At 50.6% G+C, this 18042-nt stretch overlaps 2 protein-coding genes across 5 annotated transcripts in view; both read right to left on the bottom strand.

The window, feature by feature from the left end:
- Positions 1–11397, bottom strand: part of QTRT1 (queuine tRNA-ribosyltransferase catalytic subunit 1) — a 90868-nt gene extending 79471 nt beyond the window's left edge. The window contains exons 1-2 of the mRNA XM_078593363.1: positions 11142–11397; positions 8278–8346 (exon numbers count right to left, since the gene is read on the bottom strand). Of these exons, the coding sequence (XP_078449489.1) occupies positions 8278–8346; positions 11142–11354 (282 nt within the window). The 5' untranslated portion in view covers positions 11355–11397. The remainder of the gene's footprint in view (positions 1–8277; positions 8347–11141) is intronic.
- Positions 11398–14755: 3358 nt separating this feature from the next.
- LOC144717742 (TBC1 domain family member 14-like) overlaps positions 14756–18042 on the bottom strand; it is a 51127-nt gene continuing 47840 nt past the window's right edge. For all 4 annotated transcript variants that reach the window (XM_078593358.1, XM_078593359.1, XM_078593360.1 and 1 more), the window contains one exon: positions 14756–17569. In XM_078593358.1, the coding sequence (XP_078449484.1) occupies positions 17492–17569 (78 nt within the window). In that variant the 3' untranslated portion in view covers positions 14756–17491. The remainder of the gene's footprint in view (positions 17570–18042) is intronic.

The following is an 18042-nucleotide window of genomic DNA, read 5'->3' as shown; positions in this document are numbered from 1 at the left end:
CGTACACACTGAGAGTCAGACTCACACTCGTGCACACTGCGAGTCAGACTCACACTCGTACACACTGAGAGTCAGACTCACACTCGTACACACTGAGAGTCAGACTCACACTCGTACACACTGAGTCAGGCTCACACTCGTACACACTGAGAGTCAGACTCAAACTCGTGCACACTGAGAGACAGACTCACACTCGTGCACACTGAGAGTCAGACTCATACTCGTGCACACTGAGAGTCAGACTCACACTCGTACACACACTGAGTCAGAGTCACACTCGTACACACACTGAGTCAGAGTCGCACTCGTACACACTGAGAGTCACTCACACTCGTACACACTGAGAGTCAGAGTCACACTCGTACACACACTGAGAGTCAGACTCACACTCGTACACACTGAGTCAGGCTCACACTCGTACACACTGAGAGTCAGACTCACACTCGTACACACTGAGAGTCAGAGTCACACTCGTACACACTGAGAGTCAGACTCACACTCGTATACACTGAGAGTCAGACTCACACTCGTACACAGAGAGTCAGACTCACACTCGTACACACTGAGAGTCAGACTCACACTCGTGCACACTGAGAGTCAGAGTCACACTCGTACACACTGAGAGTCAGACTCACACTCGTACACACTGAGAGTCAGACTCACACTCGTACACACTGAGTCAGGCTCACACTCGTACACACTGAGTCAGACTCACACTCGTACACACTGAGAGTCAGACTCACACTCGTGCACACTGAGAGTCAGAGTCACACTCGTACACACACTGAGTCAGAGTCACACTCGTACACACACTGAGAGTCAGAGTCACACTCGTACACACTGAGAGTCAGAGTCACACTCGTACACACACTGAGTCAGACTCACACTCGTACACACACTGAGAGTCAGACTCACACTCGTGCACACTGAGAGTCAGAGTCACACTCGTACACACACTGAGTCAGACTCACACTCGTACACACTGAGTCAGACTCACACTCGTACACACTGAGTCAGGCTCACACTCGTACACACTGAGAGTCAGAGTCACACTCGTACACACACTGAGTCAGAGTCACACTCGTACACACTGAGAGTCAGACTCACACTCGTACACACTGAGAGTCTGACTCACACTCGTACACACTGAGAGTCACTCACACTCGTGCACACTGAGAGTCAGAGTCACACTCGTACACACTGAGAGTCAGACTCACACTCGTGCACACTGAGAGTCAGACTCACACTCGTACACACTGAGAGTCAGACTCACACTCGTACACACTGAGAGTCAGACTCACACTCGTACACACTGAGAGTCAGGCTCACACTCGTACACACTGAGAGTCAGACTCACACTCGTACACACTGAGTCAGGCTCACACTCGTACACACTGAGAGTCAGACTCACACTCGTGCACACTGAGAGTCAGACTCACACTCGTACACACTGAGAGTCAGACTCACACTCGTACACACTGAGTCAGGCTCACACTCGTACACACTGAGAGTCAGACTCACACTCGTACACACTGAGTCAGACTCACACTCGTACACACTGAGAGTCAGACTCACACTCGTACACACTGAGTCAGGTTCACACTCGTACACACTGAGAGTCACTCACACTCGTACACACTGAGAGTCAGACTCACACTCGTGCACACTGAGAGTCAGACTCACACTCGTACACACTGAGAGTCAGACTCACACTCGTACACACTGAGTCAGGCTCACACTCGTACACACTGAGAGTCAGACTCACACTCGTACACACTGAGTCAGACTCACACTCGTACACACTGAGAGTCAGACTCACACTCGTACACACTGAGTCAGGTTCACACTCGTACACACTGAGTCAGACTCACACTCGTACACACTGAGAGTCACTCACACTCGTACACACTGAGAGTCAGACTCACACTCGTACACACTGAGAGTCAGACTCACACTCGTACACACTGAGAGTCAGACTCACACTCGTACACACACTGAGTCAGACTCACACTCGTACACACACTGAGTCAGACTCACACTCGTGCACACTGAGAGTCAGACTCACACTCGTGCACACTGAGAGTCAGACTCACACTCGTACACACTGAGAGTCAGACTCACACTCGTACACACTGAGTCAGGCTCACACTCGTACACACTGAGTCAGACTCACACTCGTACACACTGAGAGTCAGACTCACACTCGTGCACACTGAGAGTCAGAGTCACACTCGTACACACACTGAGTCAGTCACACTCGTACACACTGAGAGTTCAGACTCACACTCGTACACACTGAGAGTCAGACTCACACTCGTACACACTGAGAGTCAGACTCACACTCGTACACACACTGAGTCAGACTCACACTCGTACACACACTGAGTCAGACTCACACTCGTACACACTGAGAGTCAGACTCACACTCGTGCACACTGCGAGTCAGACTCACACTCGTACACACTGAGAGTCAGACTCACACTCGTACACACTGAGTCAGGCTCACACTCGTACACACTGAGAGTCAGACTCAAACTCGTGCACACTGAGAGACAGACTCACACTCGTGCACACTGAGAGTCAGACTCACACTCGTACACACAGAGTCACTCACACTCGTGCACACTGAGAGTCAGAGTCACACTCGTACACACTGAGAGTCAGACTCACACTCGTGCACACTGAGAGTCAGACTCACACTCGTACACACACTGAGTCAGAGTCACACTCGTACACACACTGAGTCAGACACACTCGTACACACACTGAGAGTCAGACTCACACTCGTACACACTGAGAGTCAGACTCACACTCGTACACACTGAGTCAGGCTCACACTCGTACACACTGAGAGTCAGACTCACACTCGTACACACTGAGAGTCAGAGTCACACTCGTACACACTGAGAGTCAGACTCACACTCGTACACACTGAGTCAGACTCACACTCGTAGACACTGAGAGTCAGACTCACACTCGTACACACTGAGTCAGGCTCACACTCGTACACACTGAGAGTCAGACTCACACTCGTGCACACTGAGAGTCAGAGTCACACTCGTACACACTGAGAGTCAGAGTCACACTCGTACACACTGAGAGTCAGACTCACACTCGTACACACTGAGTCAGGCTCACACTCGTACACACTGAGTCAGACTCACACTCGTACACACTGAGAGTCAGACTCACACTCGTGCACACTGAGAGTCAGAGTCACACTCGTACACACACTGAGTCAGTCACACTCGTACACACTGCGAGTCAGACTCACACTCGTACACACTGAGAGTCAGACTCACACTCGTACACACTGAGTCAGGCTCACACTCGTACACACTGAGAGTCAGACTCAAACTCGTGCACACTGAGAGACAGACTCACACTCGTGCACACTGAGAGTCAGACTCACACTCGTACACACAGAGTCACTCACACTCGTGCACACTGAGAGTCAGAGTCACACTCGTACACACTGAGAGTCAGACTCACACTCGTGCACACTGAGAGTCAGACTCACACTCGTACACACACTGAGTCAGAGTCACACTCGTACACACACTGAGTCAGACACACTCGTACACACACTGAGAGTCAGACTCACACTCGTACACACTGAGAGTCAGACTCACACTCGTACACACTGAGTCAGGCTCACACTCGTACACACTGAGAGTCAGACTCACACTCGTACACACTGAGAGTCAGAGTCACACTCGTACACACTGAGAGTCAGACTCACACTCGTACACACTGAGTCAGACTCACACTCGTAGACACTGAGAGTCAGACTCACACTCGTACACACTGAGTCAGGCTCACACTCGTACACACTGAGAGTCAGACTCACACTCGTGCACACTGAGAGTCAGAGTCACACTCGTACACACTGAGAGTCAGAGTCACACTCGTACACACTGAGAGTCAGACTCACACTCGTACACACTGAGTCAGGCTCACACTCGTACACACTGAGTCAGACTCACACTCGTACACACTGAGAGTCAGACTCACACTCGTGCACACTGAGAGTCAGAGTCACACTCGTACACACACTGAGTCAGTCACACTCGTACACACTGAGAGTTCAGACTCACACTCGTACACACTGAGAGTCAGACTCACACTCGTACACACTGAGAGTCAGACTCACACTCGTACACACACTGAGTCAGACTCACACTCGTACACACACTGAGTCAGACTCACACTCGTACACACTGAGAGTCAGACTCACACTCGTGCACACTGCGAGTCAGACTCACACTCGTACACACTGAGAGTCAGACTCACACTCGTACACACTGAGTCAGGCTCACACTCGTACACACTGAGAGTCAGACTCAAACTCGTGCACACTGAGAGACAGACTCACACTCGTGCACACTGAGAGTCAGACTCATACTCGTGCACACTGAGAGTCAGACTCACACTCGTACACACACTGAGTCAGAGTCACACTCGTACACACACTGAGTCAGAGTCACACTCGTACACACACTGAGTCAGAGTCGCACTCGTACACACTGAGAGTCACTCACACTCGTACACACTGAGAGTCAGAGTCACACTCGTACACACACTGAGAGTCAGACTCACACTCGTACACACTGAGTCAGGCTCACACTCGTACACACTGAGAGTCAGACTCACACTCGTACACACTGAGAGTCAGAGTCACACTCGTACACACTGAGAGTCAGACTCACACTCGTATACACTGAGAGTCAGACTCACACTCGTACACACTGAGAGTCAGACTCACACTCGTACACACTGAGAGTCAGACTCACACTCGTGCACACTGAGAGTCAGAGTCACACTCGTACACACTGAGAGTCAGACTCACACTCGTACACACTGAGAGTCAGACTCACACTCGTACACACTGAGTCAGGCTCACACTCGTACACACTGAGTCAGACTCACACTCGTACACACTGAGAGTCAGACTCACACTCGTGCACACTGAGAGTCAGACTCACACTCGTACACACACTGAGTCAGACTCACACTCGTACACACTGAGAGTCAGACTCACACTCGTGCACACTGCGAGTCAGACTCACACTCGTACACACTGAGAGTCAGACTCACACTCGTACACACTGAGAGTCAGACTCACACTCGTACACACTGAGTCAGGCTCACACTCGTACACACTGAGAGTCAGACTCAAACTCGTGCACACTGAGAGACAGACTCACACTCGTGCACACTGAGAGTCAGACTCATACTCGTGCACACTGAGAGTCAGACTCACACTCGTACACACACTGAGTCAGAGTCACACTCGTACACACACTGAGTCAGAGTCGCACTCGTACACACTGAGAGTCACTCACACTCGTACACACTGAGAGTCAGAGTCACACTCGTACACACACTGAGAGTCAGACTCACACTCGTACACACTGAGTCAGGCTCACACTCGTACACACTGAGAGTCAGACTCACACTCGTACACACTGAGAGTCAGAGTCACACTCGTACACACTGAGAGTCAGACTCACACTCGTATACACTGAGAGTCAGACTCACACTCGTACACAGAGAGTCAGACTCACACTCGTACACACTGAGAGTCAGACTCACACTCGTGCACACTGAGAGTCAGAGTCACACTCGTACACACTGAGAGTCAGACTCACACTCGTACACACTGAGAGTCAGACTCACACTCGTACACACTGAGTCAGGCTCACACTCGTACACACTGAGTCAGACTCACACTCGTACACACTGAGAGTCAGACTCACACTCGTGCACACTGAGAGTCAGAGTCACACTCGTACACACACTGAGTCAGAGTCACACTCGTACACACACTGAGAGTCAGAGTCACACTCGTACACACTGAGAGTCAGAGTCACACTCGTACACACACTGAGTCAGACTCACACTCGTACACACACTGAGAGTCAGACTCACACTCGTGCACACTGAGAGTCAGAGTCACACTCGTACACACACTGAGTCAGACTCACACTCGTACACACTGAGTCAGACTCACACTCGTACACACTGAGTCAGGCTCACACTCGTACACACTGAGAGTCAGAGTCACACTCGTACACACACTGAGTCAGAGTCACACTCGTACACACTGAGAGTCAGACTCACACTCGTACACACTGAGAGTCTGACTCACACTCGTACACACTGAGAGTCACTCACACTCGTGCACACTGAGAGTCAGAGTCACACTCGTACACACTGAGAGTCAGACTCACACTCGTGCACACTGAGAGTCAGACTCACACTCGTACACACTGAGAGTCAGACTCACACTCGTACACACTGAGAGTCAGACTCACACTCGTACACACTGAGAGTCAGGCTCACACTCGTACACACTGAGAGTCAGACTCACACTCGTACACACTGAGTCAGGCTCACACTCGTACACACTGAGAGTCAGACTCACACTCGTGCACACTGAGAGTCAGACTCACACTCGTACACACTGAGAGTCAGACTCACACTCGTACACACTGAGTCAGGCTCACACTCGTACACACTGAGAGTCAGACTCACACTCGTACACACTGAGTCAGACTCACACTCGTACACACTGAGAGTCAGACTCACACTCGTACACACTGAGTCAGGTTCACACTCGTACACACTGAGAGTCACTCACACTCGTACACACTGAGAGTCAGACTCACACTCGTGCACACTGAGAGTCAGACTCACACTCGTACACACTGAGAGTCAGACTCACACTCGTACACACTGAGTCAGGCTCACACTCGTACACACTGAGAGTCAGACTCACACTCGTACACACTGAGTCAGACTCACACTCGTACACACTGAGAGTCAGACTCACACTCGTACACACTGAGTCAGGTTCACACTCGTACACACTGAGTCAGACTCACACTCGTACACACTGAGAGTCACTCACACTCGTACACACTGAGAGTCAGACTCACACTCGTACACACTGAGAGTCAGACTCACACTCGTACACACTGAGAGTCAGACTCACACTCGTACACACTGAGAGTCAGACTCACACTCGTACACACTGAGAATCAGACTCACACTCGTACACACTGAGAGTCAGACTCACACTCGTACACACTGAGAATCAGACTCACACTCGTACACACTGAGAGTCAGACTCACACTCGTACACACTGAGTCAGGCTCACACTCGTACACACTGAGAGTCAGACTCACACTCGTACATACTGAGTCAGGCTCACACTCGTACACACTGAGAGTCAGACTCACACTCGTGCACACTGAGAGTCAGAGTCACACTCGTACATACTGAGTCAGGCTCACACTCGTACACACTGAGAGTCAGACTCACTCGTGCACACTGAGAGTCAGAGTCACACTCGTACACACACTGAGTCAGACTCACACTCGTGCACACTGAGAGTCAGACTCACACTCGTGCACACTGAGAGTCAGACTCACACTCGTACACACTGAGAGTCAGGCTCACACTCGTACACACACTGAGTCAGGCTCACACTCGTACACACTGAGAGTCAGACTCACACTCGTACACACTGAGAGTCAGACTCACACTCGTGCACACTGAGAGTCAGACTCACACTCGTACACACTGAGAGTCAGACTCACACTCGTACACACTGAGAGTCAGACTCACACTCGTACACACTGAGTCAGGCTCACACTCGTACACACTGAGAGTCAGACTCACACTCGTACACACTGAGTCAGACTCACACTCGTACACACTGAGAGTCACTCACACTCGTACACACTGAGAGTCAGACTCACACTCGTACACACTGAGAGTCAGACTCACACTCGTACACACTGAGAGTCAGACTCACACTCGTACACACTGAGTCAGGCTCACACTCGTACACACTGAGAGTCAGACTCACACTCGTGCACACTGAGAGTCAGACTCACACTCGTACATCCTGAGTCAGGCTCACACTCGTACACACTGAGAGTCAGACTCACACTCGTACACATTGAGAGTCACTCACACTCGTACACACTGAGAGTCAGACTCACACTCGTACACACTGAGAGTCAGTCACACTCGTACACACTGAGAGTCAGACTCACACTCGTACACACTGAGTCAGACTCACTCGTGCACACTCTGAGCCACTTCATTATCAAGAAAGTACAAGCCAGCAGCACTTCTATCGCTGCGAACCCATGGGTAACAGAACGTGCAACTTACATGACAGTGAAACACTCCGTGTGTACGAGTAGCAATCATTGGGAATCCAATGAGGCCGCTGCCGCGCCGCGTGGGTGTGCGGGGCTTACGGTCAGCAGGCAGCGCTCCCAGTCCATAAAGCCGTGCAAGCCCTTGGCCTTCTCGATCAGCTCCGGCCCCTGTGGAAGTGAAGCATCATCACGACCCGAGAGCCACGTCAATCCACCAACGCGAGGGGACCCCCAGTTGAGGGAGATTTACCCTGTGGGGGTTCGTGCTGCCCCAGACTGCAACTCAACATTTTTGTGTGAAGGCAAATTATAGACGTGTGTGGTGGTGTTAGTGCATGCGCGGTGTAGATCGACTCGGCATTAATTAGTACTTGGTGCGGTGTGTAAACGTGGGCATTGGGGAGACAAAGGCGGCCGGGCGTGGTGCTGGCCACCAATCCCCTCGTGCGCCGTTCCAGCCTCCATAGGTGCTCGCTAGCAGCACTTGCCCGAACGCTGTTGAGTCTACACGGGGGATCTTTGTCTGTGGTGCGTGCCTCGTGTAGGCAATTAAGCACAGTGCGCGTGTACACGTTGGAATTGGAGATGGTGTACTGTACTGTATGTGGTATAGGTTGTCAATAAACTAAACTATAAACACATTTTATTTTATTTTACCAGGTAAGACTCACTGAGCGATATAGCTATTTTCAGAAGCGACCTGGCCACAAATGAGCTAAAAAAAGTGGATAATCTCGTGGAAATTTAAAGCAGCCAAATACTCAAAACGTGTGACGTTGATTCTACATGTGGTGGGAAAAACCGGAGGACCCAATGAAAAATGCATGCGACCACAGGGAGAGACACGCAAACTACAATTATACACAGGCATCAGGGTCGTGATCAAACTCACGACCTCCTGCGTAGCAGGCGAGGTAGTTAACACCTCGCTACCGCGGCGCCCCTCTGTTGTTTACGTGGTGGTGGTACACGTGGTGGTGGTACAGGTGGTGGTGGTACAGGTGGTGGTGGTACAGGTGGTGGTGGTACAGGTGGTGGTGGTACAGGTGGTGGTGGTACAGGGTGGATGTACAGGGTGGTGGTGGTACAGGGTGGTGGTGGTACAGGGTGGTGGTGGTACAGGGTGGTGGTGGTACAGGTGGAGCGGTACACGGGTGGTGGTGGTACAGGGTGGTGGTGGTGGTACAGGGTGGTGGTGGTACAGGGTGGTGGTGGTACAGGTGGTGGTGGTACAGGTGGTGGTGATGGTACAGGTGGTGGTACAGGTGGTACAGGTGATGGTACAGGTGGTGGTGGTCCAGGTGGTGGTGGTACAGGTGGTGGTGGTGGTACAGGTGGTGGTGGTGGTACAGGTGGTGGTGGTACAGGTGGTGGTGGTACAGGTGGTGGTGGTACAGGTGGTGGTGGTACAGGTGGTGGTGGTGGTACAGGTGGTGGTGGTGGTACAGGTGGTGGTGGTGGTACAGGTGGTGGTGGTGGTACAGGTGGTGGTGGTGGTACAGGTGGTGGTGGTGGTACAGGTGGTGGTGGTGGTACAGGTGGTGGTGGTGGTACAGGTGGTGGTGGTACAGGTGGTACAGGTGGTGGTGGTACAGGTGGTAGTGGTACAGGTGGTACAGGTGGTGGTGGTACAGGTGGTACAGGTGGTACAGGTGGTACAGGTGGTGGTGGTGGTACTACATGTGGTGGTACATGTGGTGGTGGTGGTGGTACATGTGGTGGTGGTACATGTGGTGGTGGTGGTACATGTGGTGGTGGTGGTGGTACATGTGGTGGTGGTGGTGGTACATGTGGTGGTGGTGGTGGTACATGTGGTGGTGGTGGTGGTACATGTGGTGGTGGTACATGTGGTGGTGGTGGTGGTACATGTGGTGGTGGTGGTGGTACATGTGGTGGTGGTGGTGGTACATGTGGTGGTGGTGGTGGTACATGTGGTGGTGGTGGTGGTACATGTGGTGGTGGTGGTGGTACATGTGGTGGTGGTGGTGGTACATGTGGTGGTGGTGGTGGTACATGTGGTGGTGGTACATGTGGTGGTGGTGGTGGTGGTGGTACATTGGTGGTGGTGGTGGTACATTGGTGGTGGTGGTGGTACATTGGTGGTGGTGGTGGTACATTGGTGGTGGTGGTGGTACATTGGTGGTGGTGGTGGTACATTGGTGGTGGTGGTGGTACATTGGTGGTGGTGGTGGTACATTGGTGGTGGTGGTGGTACATTGGTGGTGGTGGTGGTACATTGGTGGTGGTGGTGGTACATTGGTGGTGGTGGTGGTACATTGGTGGTGGTGGTGGTACATTGGTGGTGGTGGTGGTACATTGGTGGTGGCGGTGGTACATTGGTGGTGGCGGTGGTACATTGGTGGTGGCGGTGGTACATTGGTGGTGGCGGTGGTACATTGGTGGTGGTGGTGGTACATTGGTGGTGGTGGTGGTACATTGGTGGTGGTGGTGGTGGTACATTGGTGGTGGTGGTGGTACATTGGTGGTGGTGGTGGTACATTGGTGGTGGTGGTGGTACATTGGTGGTGGTGGTGGTACATGTGGTGGTGGTGGTACATGTGGTGGTGGTGGTACATGTGGTGGTGGTGGTACATGTGGTGGTGGTGGTACATGTGGTGGTGGTGGTACATGTGGTGGTGGTACATGTGGGGCGTGCACGATCTCTGTGGAGGGGGAGCGGTGCCGAAGTGGTCGGTGCACTGCGCGACGAATCCGGCGACCTGAACCATCCCCACTGACGGCCAACATCGCTGCCGAATAGCTCAGCCAGTCCTCGACTTCCCCTCGGGCGACACGGCCCTGACAGGAGTAGCTCGGTGCAGTGAGTACGGGATACACCCAGCGACTCGTGCGCCGTTCCAGGCCTCGTAGGCGCTACAGCTGCAGCAGCCTCTCGCTCACAGCAAGCGAGAGGCTGCGTGGGCTCCACGGGGGCGCTTTGTGCAGGAGGCGGTCGGACTCACGGGCCGCATGGCCAGGTGGTAGGTGTTGCCCAGGCAGATGCCGCAGCCGAGACGACGCAGCTGTCGCGCGGTGAGCCCCTTGAGGGTGCCCTGCGTGCCCACCGGCATGAACACGGGCAGCGCCACAGGGCCGTGGGGGGCCACGAGCGTGGCGGCGCGGGCGCCGCTCCAGCGGCACTCGGCCACGACGCGCAGAGACAGCGGCATTGGCATCGCGAGTACAGTGAGACCCTGTGCGAGTACAGTGTGCGTGCCGACGTCACGCGAGTAGGGCGTGGCCTCGCGAGTAGGGCGTGGCCTCGCGAGTAGGGCGTGGCCTCGCGCGTAGGGCGTGGCCTCGCGAGTAGGGCGTGGCCTCGCGAGTAGGGCGTGGCCTCGCGCGTAGGGCGTGGCCTGGCGAGTAGGGCGTGGCCTCGTGAGTAGGGCGTGGCACGAACACGCCCCCCTACAACAACCACCATTCGCCACTAAGTGGCGGTGACGTCACCACGACGCTTGTGGCAGGCTAGGTGCACGTTGAGGCCACGTGAAGTGTCGAACACCCGCTGGCAAGGAGGTCACGCTGCAGACCCAGCGGGTGCCACGGGTCGACTGATCCGGCCCATGGCTTCCAATAACTCCAGGTCAGGTGCCAGCATCATGACGACGGTCACGCCCCTCCCCCCACGCAGAGTCAAGTGGGTCCTGGCCGGCACGTGGCGACCTGCTCCATCGTGCGGCCGATGCAGATTGCAGGCGGACGGTTGCGGTTTCCCATGGGGGTGACCACGAGCCTGATGACTGCATCACAGGTGGCGGAGTGAGTCGCTCTGATGAGGCCGCCTCCGTGTTTGCGAACCGGGCAATTGAGTCATCCTGCATGGAGTGTTCTGGGCGACGATGGCCACCCACCCACCAGTTTTTAATTTTAATCAATTGTCCGCATCTGCTGCCATGGTTTGGTGCGGATGCAGTTTACAACTAGACAATTTAGACGACTCTCTTGAAATAACAGTTAACATTGACAAAAACAATGTCTACATCTGATTGGGAACATGTAAACATGACAGCCTCTTCAGCCGCCTCAATGTCAGCGAAATGCAAAGATCACCTGATTTCCAAGTTCAATCTTTCCAAGAAGAAGCCAGATCCACACATTAAAAAAGTTAGACGTTGACAAGATTGTTATCAGAGTAACAGTCCAATTTACCAGAGCCTAAAATCGGTTCTAGCTAAAGGGTTGAATTTCGCAGTCACCCATAAACACATCCAAGTTAATATCATTGCCCAGGTCGACGTAGCCCTTCAGGGGTTGGGACACATTCCTGCAGACGTGGCAAGATCGAAAATCGCTGCGATCCTCCAAAACGCTAAGACACCTATTTGCAACATCAGTAAGGATGAGCGCTTTGAGCTTATGCAATTAAAAAAGAGAGATGACAGCCATCCTTTCAGTCGACAAGGGCAATGACACTGTCATCATGGACAAAACCACTTACAATAACAAAATTCAGGACCTACTTAATGATGGTAGCTCTACCAAAATCAAGAGATCCCGCCAACCACCTGGTTACGAAAACCAACAATATCACCGATCCGATATCTTTAATCGAACCAACCAAGCGGTTTTCCTTAAAACCCTCAGTTGATAGACCACCCAGATTGTATGGCTTACCAAAAATTAATAAAGGCACACCATTTCGTCCTATCGTCTCCACCATTTACTCACCCACCTACAAACTGGCCCGATTTCTGTCTTAAGACCTTACAACCATTCACTGGTAAGACCACCTCAGCTGTACTGAACTCAGCTCACTTGGTACCGTTAATTAAGGACATCTCACTATCTCCAGGTGATTTACTCGTTAATTTCGATGTAGTATCTTTGTTTACCCAAGTTCCTATGCCTGACACCATTGCAATCATTGAAGTTTTGGTCCTACAAGGACTGAATGCTGATGTACCAGCCCTGGTTAGACACTGCCTCACCAACACTTCACCTGGAATGGAACATTCTACAAACAAGTTGAAGGTACCCCAATGGGTTCTCCCTTATCTCCAGTTGAAGCCAATGTTTTCATGGAAATTTTTCAGATGCCATCCAGGCATCTACTCTACGTCTATGCTTGTGGAAGAGGTACGTAGATGACACGTTCATCATCTGGCCACATGTCCTACCAGCTCTGAACCAACTCTTCGACAACATCAATTCCATACACCCAGCCATCAAATTCACCATGGAGGTGGAAAAAGATGGCCAGTTACCATTCTTGGATGTTTTAATCGAAAAGAGACCAGATTGGCTCAATGGGACAGTCTACAGGAAAGCCACCCATACGGATGCCTACCTAAAACCTGACACCCACCACCATCCATCCCAAAATAATTCCCCCATCCAAACTGTATACCATAGAGCTCGTTGTATTTCCGACCATCACCACCTAGCTAGTGAACTGGAACACGTACACCAAGCCCTCAAGATGAATGGATATTCAAACTACACAATCCATAAAGTTATCACCCCAACGGTTAGGAAATAACCATCCGAGGACCCAATCAAAAACCATCACCTTGCCATACATAGCAGGAGTCACAAAAAATATTTCCAAAATCATGAGCAAACACTAGATCCAGGTTCAATTTGACACAGTACATAAAATTCGTGATCTGATCCCATCTGTGAAGGGTGTGATCTCTGACATGCAATACCCCGGCGTATACAAACTAACCTGTGCCTGCGGCAGTAGTTACATTGGGGAAACTAAGCAACATGTCTCGGACCGTGTTCGTGAACATAAGGCAGATCTGAAACACGGTAGGATAAATACCTCAGCCGTGGCTGATCATTATTTTAACGCGGTGGGCACACACGAAATTGATTTCTCCAAGACGAAGGTACTCTGCAAACCCACTAGCTATCAACAAAGATTCGTTCATGAAGCCATCCAGATATATAGACACAGACAATTTCAACCGAGAAGATGGGTACAAACTGAGCAATCATTGGAAGGACGTTATTAATCAGTTTAAGTCATAACTGGCCGTGATGTTTCCACCCTACCTTCCGATGGTAGCAGTTATTTTAGACTCTTTGATTTTACATTAACAGGCTCACACTAACACAGCCGCCGTTCACATTGACATGTTAATCTCTCTCACTTTAACATCACTAGCCCCGCCCACTTCGTTTATGACCCTTGGGCTACACCCATTTTAAAACTTTCAAACAGCTTGCCTCAGCAGCTTTCCCCCTCTTTTTTCTCATGACGATTGCTTGTTGCGATCGAAACGTCATATTTTTTAAAATTTCATCTACATAACTTTACCGAAAGACCCAAAGCACACTCTATAATACTTGTCCCAGACACTCGGGGGTTGATTTCCAGCAGTGTCCCTCCAACAGGCAATTCCTTTTGGAGTTTTTGTCAATGTAAAAGCGACTTGTTTTGCTCATTTATACATTATCACTTTCACTGCCTTGTGTTAAGTTCAGAGATTTTGTAGATTACCAATGGTTATAATTATTTACAAGTCATTGATGCTCATGTCCACATTTGTTGCGGACAGTAGTCAGGTTCTCAGTCGATCGAGACTCTTCATCGGTAACCCGAAGAATCAATGTGTACACAGCGTGCCTCCTTGTCATCATACCACTTTATTAAACCCAGTGCCCACCCCTGGGTGTGGTTTCCTTCAGCAATATTCAGCAATGCACGCGTTAAAATGCTTACATGTGTACCGTGCCAATCCGCACACCAACTGGAACAATTACACAATCCGACCATATTTTTAATTTACTGATTATATACACCATTGCAATTGTACAAACGTATACCGCATTACATTTAGTTCACAGCGGTCCTAAAAATTATTGTAACACAGACACGTCCGCCTTTTGAAATTGGGTACAGGTGAGAACTATAAATAATTGCTTTTTCTGCAGGGTATTGCACATGCAAGAATTGGTACGGCACAACATTTAACGTCGCCCAGCATCTTGAGATACGGTTGCATTTAAACAGGTTCAGCAATCAAGATTATAGTGGGTATCCATTTGTTCTTCAGCCGATGATAAAAGTGGCTTCGGCAAAAGCACGGCTGAATGCTTCTTATCCACAGACATAGGGTGCTGTTGTGGATGACCAAATTGGCAGATAAGAGGGTTCCCTTGATATCACTTGATCCACAGGTTGAGTCTGATCGCCACGGGGATCCACAGAGCTACGAGCATCAGGCACGATACGCAAACACGGCGGGCTATGCCGACTGACGGCGTTGTCTGGGTACAGCATCACCTTCACCCACTCATTATTGTCATCATTACGCTTATTTACCAATTAAAGCCTCACTGGCAAGACTGTTCAGGGTGGTCCTGCAAATAGGGCATCATGATCGCCATGTATATTCCAATTGAGTAATTTGCAGCTAAATAAAAAAAATGGACAACACCGGCACACTGGCCTACTCTTGTGAAATACTTCACGGTATCTTGAACGTCGATTGTGAAGCAGACGGCGCTGAGTATTGTTATCGTTAACACACAGCAGTATTAATCCGGGCGGCCACTGTAACACGAACCGTGAAGCTTTTCAACAAGTGGTGACCGTGTCACCGCCTATTTCCCCTTTCACGAAGCTCTGCAGGAGATACAGGTCAAGTAACAGACGTTTCCTCTGATCTGCAGCATCATGGGCCATAGGGAATTGCTTGCAACATCAAGGCACATTTCCTGTGTTAGCTAAAGAATTACCCATTGGAATATCCCATGTTTAGTAACGTTGTATCAAGGACAGGACCTATGTTAATATTCTCATATCGTGCATAACAAGGGCATTCTCATTTTACATTGCTCCTCTCCATACGATTCCTATAAAGTGGCAGCACCCCCATTGTCTTCAATGGAGGAGCCCACTATTTGAATAAAAGATCTGATGAATACTTGGGTGAGTATTGTATTCAATGTGCGAACCTCCCGACTTTCATGAACCAGTTTAAATTTCCACCATTCGCCTTGCGCCTCGGACAGGCACGCGGGAGAGAGACATTGGCGCGCCCCCTAGGGAGTCGCCAGCACTTGACAACCGGCTGCAGCACAGAGACCGCGTTTTGCCACCGCTTCCGTCGAAGATTTTAACGCTTCGCGAATCTTGGGAGCTCTGCGCACAACTGGGAGAACCGCAGGTCTGCTGACCCCTGTGGGCAGCAGGATTTGTGACCAGTATGGAATAAACCAACGAAGTTCTACTGCAATCAGGAAACACATAAGCCACTCACAAAAAACTCATTGCATTATTTCCTAAACAAACGCATACGTTAAGTAAAATGCTAAGGTACATTCATTATAAAGTCAGTTCACAATATGCTACCCAATCACATTGATGTCACACCTACCGAGTTGTGATTAAAACCACATTTAAAATTAAATGAACACCTTGGAGGCCTAGGTTTGATTGGGAGCGCTCGTCCTCAGAAAGCACTCCGAGTGATCTCCTGATGACTTTGCACCGCGACGGGGGAGCCTTCTGCCACGTTGTTATGCAAAGCACAACTGCGACGTGAGGGATATTCATGAAAGCCACGACGAACCCCTCAATCTCTGAACGTCACATTAGCTGGAGCGATTTGCATTGTGCAAGATGGAGAACCGCAATGAGGATCTAATGTTGTGTTCTACAGTTTTGGAAATCTAGTCGTTTGATTCTTGTGCAAACTGCACCCCTAGCTCCAACCCACGTTGGGCTCCAAGGACAATTAAAATTTGCGATAAATGTAACATTTAAGGCAGGAAAATGGGGCATTTCTCTCAATTGAGATTTGTCTGAATGTGGCTATTCTGCGCCCTTATCAACCAACAATTATTCAATGAATGTGTTGAGCTTCTTCACTTAGTTGATCTTCTTGCTCAGCTCGGTGAATAATGAATGCTCCTAAATAGTTCATAAAACCTGACCTAGGAGCAGCGATGACCCTTGAAAGTCTCTGTGGTTCCACATTAAATAAATGGTTATTGCTCACAAAACTGAAAGAACAAAACTTGAATAGAAAAAACACTTTTAAACAGCAACAGAACAGCAAAACAAACCCTTCCTGATCAATAACAAGTAATTTTCCCTGAATAAAAAGAAGTGCAAGATAGTACAGTATTCTACATTTATTTAAAAAGCTGCTAACGGGAATTCATTTGGATAAAGGATGTCTGCTGCGATGCCGAGAGCATCAGTGAACCCATTCCTTCACGAGTCGCGAGTCCCACCCAGCAGTCTGTGTTGTCAGCAAGGCACGATTCCTGATGCGGCTCCCGGCATTCACGGAGACGATCATCACGGCGCGTGGGCGGCGAGGGAGGTGCTGCTGGAGCTGCCCCGGGGGGCTCAGTGCCTCAGGCTGGGGCTGTTGGCCTTGCTGCTTCTGCCCGAGTCCCTGCAGTCCCTTAGTAGGGTGGCGAGCACCTGCCCGCGCCAAAACACGAACCACCACCACCCGCACCCCCATCAACACTCGTGAAATGTGCGCCACTTCCCAAGGACAACTTGACAAATGATCATTTTTGTTATTATTACTGCACTTGTTTACCCAGGAAATCCTCAAGAGGGTCCTGCTAAGTTTTCGCAGGAGGGGGCGATGATTCTACCTCCAATTAGCACGGTTGGCTACATACGTTGCAAAAGAAGTGCAACGTACATACGCGGCCGAGGATAACCCCAATTGAGTAGTTTGTGGGAAATGTTTCAAATTTGGCCGATGACGGCGGCACACAATGCCCTACTCGTGTATGACGTCGCCGGATCTGTAACTTCCACTGTGAAGCCGACGACGTGTCATATCATTACCGTTAATACACCCAGCGCAGTTAGTACTTGGGGCGGTTGACGAATTCGAACCGTGAACCTCTGCAACGATCGGTGAATGCACTACCGTGAGC

This window comes from Lampetra planeri, chromosome 4, assembly GCF_965212315.1.
Source record: "Lampetra planeri chromosome 4, kcLamPlan1.2.h2, whole genome shotgun sequence".
NCBI classification, from domain to species: Eukaryota; Metazoa; Chordata; class Hyperoartia; order Petromyzontiformes; family Petromyzontidae; genus Lampetra; species Lampetra planeri.
Note: the sequence above shows the minus strand (reverse complement) of the source record. Positions and strands in the feature narration are given on the sequence as shown.